The sequence below is a fragment of the Galeopterus variegatus genome, unplaced genomic scaffold, assembly GCF_000696425.1.
Source record: "Galeopterus variegatus unplaced genomic scaffold, G_variegatus-3.0.2 Scaffold2457, whole genome shotgun sequence".
NCBI classification, from domain to species: Eukaryota; Metazoa; Chordata; class Mammalia; order Dermoptera; family Cynocephalidae; genus Galeopterus; species Galeopterus variegatus.
In genome coordinates, this window is record NW_007728568.1 from 124,535 (window position 1) to 136,286 (window position 11,752).

General features: G+C 33.7%; 1 protein-coding gene across 1 annotated transcript in view; it reads left to right on the forward strand.

Moving 5' to 3' along the window:
• CBLB (Cbl proto-oncogene B, E3 ubiquitin protein ligase) overlaps positions 1-11,752 on the forward strand; it is a 208,529-nt gene that overhangs the window by 113,289 nt on the left and 83,488 nt on the right. Inside the window, exons 4-6 of the mRNA XM_008581783.1 lie at positions 2,399-2,555; positions 9,074-9,195; positions 11,508-11,645. Of these exons, the coding sequence (XP_008580005.1) occupies positions 2,399-2,555; positions 9,074-9,195; positions 11,508-11,645 (417 nt within the window). The remainder of the gene's footprint in view (positions 1-2,398; positions 2,556-9,073; positions 9,196-11,507; positions 11,646-11,752) is intronic.

Consider the following 11,752-nt stretch of genomic DNA (forward strand, 5'->3'; position numbering starts at 1 on the left):
ATATTGCCATAGCTTTTTAATCCCTGTTACTGTCCTTAATTAAGGTTACAGTGAATGCCTGTTTGGGCTTTAGGTTTATCACAAGTAAGCTGATAAAGTCTCATTTACATAAGTACTGTGGATGTATAGCATGTCCCTTTGTAAATTATTCTAAAGTGGTATGTTAGACAAAAATTTTAGAAGTTTACAATTTTGTATAATTTTCTCTGGGAAGTCACTGGCTACTCAAAAGAGTTATGAGCTACATGCACATTAAATACTGGATTAAGATCAGTTTTTTTATGGTAACAGTTATTGAAGGTGTCTATTTGGTCAAATTTTTTTTTTTTTAATTTTTTGTGCTTTATACACAAAACAAATACTGACGGTTTCTATTTGGCCAATTTGTTTATATTTTATACTTTATATGCAAAGCAAAATGCTTACTTTTCCATACAAGAATAAAAACTATACTATTCTTAAGTCGGTAGTTCTTTGATTCCATTTTTTTTTTCCACTCAGTATTATGGTTTGTGTCCTTTTTGTGTGTTGAGGATTTGAAACTTTAATTTGGAGAAGAAAAATGTCCTTCTTAGGCACTACTTTCATGGTAACTATAATGAAGCTGGACATAATTGCATATTTACTCTTCCCTATAAATCAATAGCTTTGTAATATTATTAAAAGTTTTCCTTGTTCTTTAAACAGCAGCATTTTGTTAACATTAATCAGAACCTGACGTATGTTTCTTCTAAATGGCATCTGATGTGGTGTCTCTCTTCAGTTCTCTGTGGTTTCCTGTTTTTTTTCATACATAGAGAAAGGCCTTTTGAGGTATTAAGCCTCATATTTTTCTCCTTTTAATAGTTCATCAAAACTAAACTTTATTATAAATACAGCATAGTATTGTAAGCCTGTCTCACTGTTCATTTATGTGACTTCCCACAGACTCCTAGAATTCCTCTGGCCCTTACTGTGTGTCCCTCAACTAGTACTTCCTTATACATTCTCCCTTTGTATTCTTTAGCATTGCAAATCTTATTTTTGCCCGGAAAGTGTGTGTTTTTCAAGGACAGAGATGGTATCTTGTATTTCTGTAGTTTTATTTCCCTAATAGTACCTTGCCTTATCGATTAACAGATGTAGTAGATCAGTGACTCTCAAAGTGTCGTCTTCTCCCCAGTGGTATGGGCATCACCTGGGAACTTAACCTGATAGAAGCGTAAGTTCTTAGGCCCCACCCTAGTCCTACTGAATCAGAATGTCTTGATGGGGCAACAGCAATCTCTGTGTTAAAAAGCTCTTCAGATGACAACCGCTGCTACAGATAATTATTGAATGCATGTCAGCACTGTACCTTTATGGTGATGCTTCATTGTGAGGACTAGTATAGGATGGGGCAGAATTTAGTTTATACATCCTGAGTCTTTTATTTCTCAAGAGACATTGGGAGAAAAAAAAAAACCCTTAGATTTAAATATTTGCTATCTTGCAACAGGATGTATATAGCTCTTATGTTGTCCTAGTGTGAAAACTGTAGTTTATATGAATGGTTTCTTTCTTCTACCTATTTAGGAATAGGCATTTAACTTTCTGAAAGGAGGAAGGTTAACTAAGAAATGCATAATGGATGTTAACTAATTTTCATGGTGAGGAGGAACATGAGTGAATGTTGGAAACTGGTCAGATAGGGGATAGGTTAGGAGAGACTTCTTGTTTCCCTGGATAACATTCTATGCTCTTCTCAGTTTTTGGACCATTTAAATGCATTACCTATTAAAATTTTTGATGCATGATACTTAATAAAAATAAATTAATGAATAAATGTTGAGTAAATAAATACCCATGAGATAACCATTGTGGTTGGTTAAAAAAATTAAGATTTCCTTTTGTATTAATATGAAAAGTTAGATGACATGTGCTTTTCATCTCTGCAGAAAACATCAAGATAGTGGCAGAAATATCTTGATGACTTTTCACCTTAACCTTGAAATGGTGTATACACATTACTCTTTTGCTCAATGAATAAAGGATTTCTACTGTTATATGGACCTTGTAACTATTTTTAGAAAATATGCAGGGAGAATTTAATCTTGTATGAACAAATGAAGAGGTCATGACACATAGGACTTTGATCTAATACCTTCTTTCAGATGTGTTTCTGGAGATATCTTGATGACCAGGGACTGCTGGAGAGAAAAGTTGATTTAGCTTTTTGTCATGTTCTTAGCAAATGCAAAATAATTGAGTTAGCAGAACCCATTGCATGTGTTCTGAATTATGAACAATATTCTCAACTATTTGTCTTTTAATACAAATATAATTATATTAATTTTATGATTTAATTGTGCTGTTTCAATAGAAGGTATGTCTTAAATGACACATGATTCAATTACTCATTTTTTTCCCCCTTGCACAGAACTATTGTGCCATGGAAAGTATTCAGACAGTGCCTTCATGAGGTCCATCAAATTAGCTCTGGCCTGGAAGCAATGGCTCTAAAATCAACAATTGATTTAACTTGCAATGATTACATTTCAGTTTTTGAATTTGATATTTTTACCAGACTATTTCAGGTAAGCTTTATCCTTGCTTAGTCTTTTCATTCCTTCCTTTCCTCCTCCCCTCAGTGTGTGTGTGTGTGTCTGTCTCTCACTCACATGCATACATATATACACACATGTGGAAAATAATCTCATTCTTGGTAGTCTGTAATTGTAAGTGTTTGGTCATCACTGCAAGTTTAGAGTGAGTCATTTGGCTTAAGTTTGGAGGGTCAGGTGCTGTGAGCCTGGTGGTTGCTTGTTAGCTGTGAGAGGATTCATGCAAAAAAGCTTTTTTTTTTTTTGTCTTTTTTCGTGTCCGGTAATGGATCGCAACCCTCCGTGTTGCGCCCGTACCGGACCGGGACCAGCAACGGGATCGCAACCCTCGGTGCTGCGCCCGCACCTCGCTCAGCCAGTGAGCAGGAACCGGTCTGTATGTGGGATCCGAACCCTCGGCGGGAGCGCCGCTGTGCTCCCAAGCGGCGCACTGTAGCAGTGCACCACCGGGTCGGCCCCCCCCAAAAAGCTTTGTTTTAAGCTTTCTATTGTTTCTCACTTTGTTTCGTTGATTTTTTTTTTTTTTTGGCCCAATGGCTTATAGAATGCAACTTTTACAGTTATGCATTTGCCAGAGTTGTATTCCAACTTCTCCCCTTTGCATTCTGAATTACTTAGGTGAAAAGGGAAATAATAAACTTAGAAATAGCAAACTATTCTGTGTAGACGTATACTGTGGTTATGTGATATTTTATAAATTGCTTTGCTCATTCATCCACAAGTAATGAACATTTTTCCATGTCAGTAAATATTTTTCATCAAGATTTTGAATTTTCAGTTCCTACATAAATTTGCATCCAGTTATTAGGTCAGTATTAATTTAACAAAGCTCTCTTTTGGAAAAATTCAGATTTTTTTTTCCTGCATTCTCCCTAATGTAAATAATTTTGAGATGAACATTCTTGTTCTATTTTTGTTTTATAATCAGTTCTCCATAATTATTTTTCACACAGCTCTTCAGAAGTGGGTAGCATCATATGGACCTGTCAGCTTGTTTTTTTTGCATGTCTTAAAGGAATTAACCTAAACATGAAGATTTGAAATTTGTGTCCTGAGTTTGACTGTACAAAAAGATACATCTGTGGGATTCAATTCAAGTAGTTACAAAATGAGAGTCCGCTTGAAGTTTTTATGATTCTAATAATAAAAATTTATAGTAAGTGAGCTAAATTGATCAGAAATGAGGCTTCCTTATATTCTGACACAATTTTTATTATTTTAATCTCAAGTAAGATTAATTGTTTGAAACATGCTTTCAATAAATGTTAGAGTAGAATGTTGATTTCCTTCTTTCCATGTTCTATGAATTTTACTTCTCTGATTTATGATTCTGCTTGGCACTAGCCAGCAAGGATTAGGTGACTGATTTATGTAAGAAAACAACATTGCATGGAATTGACTTTTAATTTATGAAAGAACCCATTAATACAAGACAGATTAGCTCCTGTCAATAATACATATAGGATATATTTTACTTTATTACAAATTCAAAATCAAAATTCTACCTTGTATGCAGGGTAAGAAATTAGATAAATTACTGCAGAAAGTGTGTTTTTGCTTATTTTAAATTTATAGTAGTTTTATGATTATTCCCTTGGTAGATATAGGATATCAGCTTATATTTTTCCAAAGATTTTAAAATAAATTTTAGAAAAAAGTTGTGTTAACTGATACTGATCCTTTTATAAAGGAACCTCTCCTTTGTTTAAAGTTTTTTTTGCAGAATAACACTTCATTTATTTTACATGACACAAAGACATTCTACATATTATGACATTTGCTTCTTCACCTTGTGAAGAAAGAGAGCAAAAGCAATTTTCATACATTAAACCTAACTGCTCATTTTGGGAAGTGTGTATTTTTTTGTGGGGAGCCTGGATGACTTTTTTGTATGGGTAATAAATGCTAAAATGCCTCAGAGTTATGTATTAAAAGTATGAGAACAACTTAATGTTGGTTAAATGCTTACCCAAACTGCTACTTACTATGTGCACATATTTTCTTATAAGCTGTTTTACCTTAAAACAGCACAGGTAACCTTAATACGCTAAGGTATGTATATCTTTCTTATGTTCACTGGGATGGGACAGGAAAGGGAGCTATTTAATTAGAGCTACTATGAAAAGCTTTAAATAATAAAATCAAAGTCTTACCCAGGCCAAAGATTACTAATCTCTTTTAAAACACATGATTGATTACAAAAGTGGCTGAAGAACTCTGATGGGCCTCTATGTATTTCTGAGACTCTTCACTGCCTTTGGTATCTATGCTCATTATTCAGATGACTTGACTATTATCATACATGTGTCTTAAAATATGATAAAATTGTTTCTATGCATAGAGAAGTAGATGTTTTAGCTTTTTCTAATCTTTATTTTTTACACAACTTTAAAAATTGATTTTTTCTCAATTTTATTTTACTTATTAAATTTTTATATATTCTATATGAGAAATGTTAAGTTTTGTTAGTACTGTGACTACATGAATGCATATTCTGATATAGCTGTGATGTTGGTGGTGAATTGGCAATGAATTCTTCTAATTCTAAATTATTGAGGATGAGTTATCTAGCAGAGTGGCATCTGAAAGTAGATAAGGTACGCTCTTAGGATTTGTGTCTGAATTAGAGAAACTAGTATAAGGGTTTAAAGAAGGGGTTGGCAGGGGCCAGGAGATGAAGTTGAGAATTTCAGAGTGAATGGAACAAGTAAGAAATCTTGCTTCCTCTCATCACTTATCTTTATATCGAGGCAGAACTTGAACAAATTCTGGGAGTCATTGGAAGAATCTTGCTATGGTTATCTTTGTCTTTCCTCCTCTTTCTTCTGCCATTACCCTTCTCTCTCCTCTCTAAGTTGTTTAGAGATACTGGGATCAGCAGGTGCTAAAGTCCTGGAATAGAAACTTAGGGACTTTGCTTTTCTCTTCTCTCTCTCTCTTTGGGGCTGCTGTTCCCCTCTCCTTACATTTCCCCATTATTATAGAAGACTGGGTTATTGTGAAATTTGAGGGGTGACAGGATAAAGATTTTGGGGGGAATATCCTAGTGTCTACGGAATATATAGCATTAATGGAATAGGGAGGAAAATCAAAGAGGAGAAAAGTCATCAGTTGTAGCAAAGAATTATAAGAGAGTGTCTGGGCAGAGCAGCCAAGGACCCTCTTCCAACATAAGTTAGCTGGTAATTGGCTCTTATTGAAAGTATAAGTGTTTGGGAGAATGGAAGGACTTATCTTCTTCATTCACTTGATTAATATCTGTAGTCATTTAAAAATCTCCAAATAATTTTGTGTTCATGTATGTGAAAAATTTCCTTTAATCTAAAAATGAAATTACAAAAATAATTCTTATTTTCCAAAGTACTTTGTTTTACCTTCTTTAAGCCATTAGTTGGCAAAATACTTGAAAAAGAAAAAACACATAAGTACCACATGTTTCTGACTATTTTGAGTGGTTTGTATTCACAAGAAAAACAGTACACAGACTCATTCTATTGCATAAATGTTTTTGCAATTAAAACTGGCACTCTTTACTATGTACTAAGAAATGGTCACTAAATACTACAGCAGTTGGCTCAAAACTCCAATTTCATTTTTTTAACTTGTATTTTGATCTGTGCATTGGTTCTTTCTAAAGTTCACCATTTTTTTTAAAACAACTCTTCCATTAATTTGTGTGGACTTTAATGGGAGTGACCCAAATATTTGATATTCCTTCCATCATTATCCTATGTAGATGGGGGAGCAGAAAAAGACAAAACAAAAACTAGTGTCTAGAATAGCAGTTCTTTTTTTTTTTTTTTTTTTAAGTATTCTTGCTATGGTTATCTTTGTCTTTCCTCCTCTTTCTTCTGCCATTACCCTTCTCTCTCCTCTCTAAGTTGTTTAGAGATACTGGGATCAGCAGGTGCTAAAGTCCTGGAATAGAAACTTAGGGACTTTGCTTTTCTCTTCTCTCTCTCTCTTTGGGGCTGCTGTTCCCCTCTCCTTACATTTCCCCATTATTATAGAAGACTGGGTTATTGTGAAATTTGAGGGGTGACAGGATAAAGATTTTGGGGGGAACATCCTAGTGTCTACGGAATATATAGCATTAATGGAATAGGGAGGAAAATCAAAGAGGAGAAAAGTCATCAGTTGTAGCAAAGAATTATAAGAGAGTGTCTGGGCAGAGCAGCCAAGGACCCTCTTCCAACATAAGTTAGCTGGTAATTGGCTCTTATTGAAAGTATAAGTGTTTGGGAGAATGGAAGGACTTATCTTCTTCATTCACTTGATTAATATCTGTAGTCATTTAAAAATCTCCAAATAATTTTGTGTTCATGTATGTGAAAAATTTCCTTTAATCTAAAAATGAAATTACAAAAATAATTCTTATTTTCCAAAGTACTTTGTTTTACCTTCTTTAAGCCATTAGTTGGCAAAATACTTGAAAAAGAAAAAACACATAAGTACCACATGTTTCTGACTATTTTGAGTGGTTTGTATTCACAAGAAAAACAGTACACAGACTCATTCTATTGCATAAATGTTTTTGCAATTAAAACTGGCACTCTGTACTATGTACTAAGAAATGGTCACTAAATACTACAGCAGTTGGCTCAAAACTCCAATTTCATTTTTTTTAACTTGTATTTTGATCTGTGCATTGGTTCTTTCTAAAGTTCACCATTTTTTTAAAACAACTCTTCCATTAATTTGTGTGGACTTTAATGGGAGTGACCCAAATATTTGATATTCCTTCCATCATTGTCCTTTGTAGATGGGGGAGCAGAAAAAGACAAAACAAAAACTAGTGTCTAGAATAGCAGTTCTTTTTTTTTTTTTTTAAGTATATACTGGTATTCTTCCAAGTATTGTTTTATGCAATTTTTATTATGCCTTAAGAAGAAAATTCAAAACATGCATTTTTTTCAAGAACCATAGACAGAAGAACCTCTCATATTAGTATTCTTCAGAGCTCCTTTTTTATTTACCCAATTAGATATTTTAGTGTGATGGGGAAATACCCTGAAGACTTTTCTTGTTATGTCAAAAAGGCTAAAAACTCTTTATGACTAAATCATTCTTTCCCTTGTTATCCTCATCTCAAGGGATGTAATCCTTGAAGAATTCCGCCTTGTAAATTTGAAACTTGCTTAACGCTAATGAGGAACAAGTCTCAAAACAAACAAAAGCAGGAACTCTCTACCAGTAATCATGTCTAGGATGACTATTTCAACAGCATTAACTTGGCAACATAAAGTACCCTTTTTTTTTTCTTTTATGTGGAAGATTCAATTTTAATAATCTGGCACATCAGATAGAGTATGCTGCCAATTCCTTGGAATAAGTGTAGTTTCAACCTTAAAAATATTGCAGAGATTATTCATCTACACCTTTAAGCAAGGCTATCTGTCACTGAGTGCCTTTTTTTCTCTTGCCACGGTAATTGGAAGGACAACTAATCAGATTAAAGAGAAAATGGTACATTGATTCAAACCAAGTATTTTTGTGAAAGGCTTTTTACATAACTAACTTTTAAACACTAAACGTTTCCTAATTTTACAATTGTGTAAGGATAAACCAAATGTGAGGGAGTAGTATGTTACCATCGAAGGAACACTAGCATTTTAGACAAGTTGCCATTTAGAGGACAACTATCCCTCCTTGGTTTCTGTGTATCTGATACTGTGCATAGGTCCTGGTATACCATGGGTGAGCAAGACAAGCATGTTCCTTGCCCGTATGTAGCTTATGGTAAATGTGTAGCCTTCACCAAGTCACTTAAGTTCAATGATGTGTGTTTCTTATTCTATAAAGAGGCACCTGAAGGTATAGAAGTGAATAAAACAGACATGGAGGTGAGGAATGTGACAATAGGTAACAGTTTTAAGTATGTTGGTCTGAGAAGGCCTCATTGAGGAAGTGACATTTGGAGAGAGGAATGATGTGCATATTTGGGGAAAGAAAATTCAGGTAGAGGAATCAGCAAATACAAAGGCTCTGAGGTGGGAGAGGGCTTTCGTGTTCAAGCCAATAGCAAAGAGGCCAGCATGGCAGAAGAGGCAGAAAGTGGGAGAGTTATAGCAGATGGGGACAGAAAGAGAACTTGGGATCAAACCCTGTAAATTCTTTCTTGGCCATCTATAAGAACATTGGCTTTTATTCAAATTAGAAGGTTTTGAACAAAAGAGTTACCTGGTTATGTTTCAAAATGATCACAGTGGTATATTGAGAATAGACTGAAAAGAAGAGATTATGTGGTTTTCCTTTTTGCTCTCTACTCTATTCTTAAGAAATCTGTTTTCTGCCTAATCATATTTCTCCAAAAAATGATAAGCTATCGCATATTTTCTTTAAGTAACAAATGTTGACCTAAGCCACATAAGCTCATGTTAACTTTAAAAATATCCAGGAGAATTTCAGTAAGTGTATTAAATGATGGATTGGTATGTGGTCAATATTTGCTATTCTCTAGATAATCTCTTTAAATTTATTTGTATTTTTAGCCTTGGGGCTCTATTTTACGGAATTGGAATTTCTTAGCTGTAACACATCCGGGTTACATGGCATTTCTCACTTATGATGAAGTTAAAGCACGACTACAGAAGTACAGCACCAAACCTGGAAGGTAAGACTTTTTAGCAGTAATATTATGTGATATAGCTAAAGATGAAAAATCCTTTGTGGTTCATTCCGAAGTATATCAACAACACCCATTGGGGGTTTCTGGGGGGTGGTGTAGAAAAGCAAATAGACTGAAAGTCTGCTTCTTAATTGAACCCTTTAAATTAACACATTGTGCATGCTCTGAAACTTAGTGTTCATAGAGTAATACTTCATTTTTATTTGATTTGTGTGCGTATGGTATTTGTCCTTTAACAAAGTCTTCTCAAGTACAGGGGCTAATGGTGTTGTGCTTTACTGGGGATCAACCCACAAAGCACTACTTACCTCGTGGTTACATTTGAGAATCTAGGTGAAATATCCATCAAATGACTTTTAGTGCTAAAGAGTGGTCTTGAACCCTAAACTAACCTGTCAGCATGACACTGATTCATTTGATTATGGTAAGCGTGCCATTTAAGAAAGCAAGGTGCTAAACATGAATCAGATATTCACTTCATGAGTTTGGGGATGGGTAGCTACCAGCAAAAAGGTCAGCAGCAAATGATGAGAAGATGTGTAAATGAAATGAAATAGGAAAAAGGTGCATTAAGAAGAAGAATTTGTTCTAAAAAGCCACAATGTGGCTCTCATCACATTGTTAGCATTAGTATCTCTTATCTACATGAGTTGTTTGAACTTCCTCTGTAATAATCAGTTTTAGAAATGCCATCCTAAAACAATGTTTAGGGCAACAGAAAAGGATGTTCCATTAAAAACTGAGCAATTTCACAAGTATACATTTCAGTATTTACCAGATTCTTGGCATGTGAATAAATATGGAATTACTTCTAAAACTACTTACGATGCAGACTTGTAATAATTTTCTTCATTTTAGTATACTCTGTAAGTTCTGCCAAAATCAGTAGTATACAGAGATCTTGAAGATTTTAATATAACATTCAACTCTATTTGAAAGAATTTTATCATATTAATTTCTTAATGTAACAGTTTAATAATGGTCTTCTGAATTATAATTTATAGTGAATGTCTATTTTTTTGATACTTTTTATAACATTACAGCCATAAGTCTGTGTGGAGTTATTTTACCTGATTCTGATAGAGGATGCCAATAATTGACAGGTCTGTATCCTATTTTCAGACTCTAGGGGAATATGTGTTTAGACTTCCTTGAAAAGTCCTTTCCAAAGTTTCCATCAGCATAAAGTTCTTCATATTTAAAAATCACAACTCCTTTTTCTCTTTAAAGACCCAAGTTTTTTTAAAGATGAAATCACATTTCACTGCCAAATATATAAGCTAATGATATCCAATAACTATATAGCCATTATATATGCTAAATTGAATTTTGTAAAATTACTTTTATACTACATTCATCAGTAACTAAAGTGTATTAAAAGATGTTTGTTTATTTCTGCCACATACAAATAGCAGCTAGTGTGGTAAAATATAGCCAACAAATTTACGTTGACTTACTTTTCATCACCTGCTTATTGAGTTACAAAATCAGATGTGGATATCATGATGGCAAGATTGGGTATAATACAATTAAAGAGAAATAATCTAAAATGAGATGAGTAGATAATGAAATATAATGATGATTTTCAAGCCAAGTCAATATCTCCTTTTGTTGGATATTAATTTTAAGGGACTTTTTCTTTCATTTGACTTATATTTTTGAACTGTCTTGGCTTCTCATTGCAAGATATTGAATTTGACATGGGTAGATGGCAGCCATGAACTTATCTAATTTGGTTTCTAATTAATATAGTCCAGTTCTTTTGAGCTTTTATTTAAAGAATGCTTGGAAGAAAAATTATAATATTAAGCAAATTATTTAACAAGTAAAAATGCTTAACTTTAATGTTTAAATTACGAAGTGTTATATAGAATTCTACAGGAGAAACTGGCTCAATTTCTGCCTTAGGTGGACAAATTAAATTTTTAGTTATTTGTTTTGTTTTTACTTACTAAAAATGACTTATGTCGTTACTGTTTCTACCACCAGCACTTCTGTACACAACACCCTTGACAGTGATGGTAATAAATCACTTGATAGTTTGTAACTTCATTTATTTTCTCATATTACTCTGGAGATACTTAAATAAAAGGAATTATTATCAGTGTTTGTTATAAATCAATTAATGGAGAAATATAGTAATGTTAAAAATAAAAGATAGAATTTTATATCTGGAATGCTAAGTGATTCTGTTTATTCTATGGTTAAAAAAAAAAAAAAAAAAAACCCTAACAAATCATTTAGTAGTTGGCTTACCTTTTGAATGTGATTAAGCATAATTTTCTCATGTTTTCCAGCTACATTTTCCGGTTAAGCTGCACTCGATTGGGACAGTGGGCCATTGGCTATGTGACTGGGGATGGCAACATCTTACAGACCATCCCTCACAATAAACCCTTATTTCAAGCCCTGATTGATGGCAGTAGGGAAGGATTGTAAGTATGAGAATCTGTAGTCAGGATGCTTATGATTCACAGATTTGAAAAATAGAGACTGCTTTGCAAGGGAGAGAGTGGATAATAAGGTTGATGATCTGGCTGTT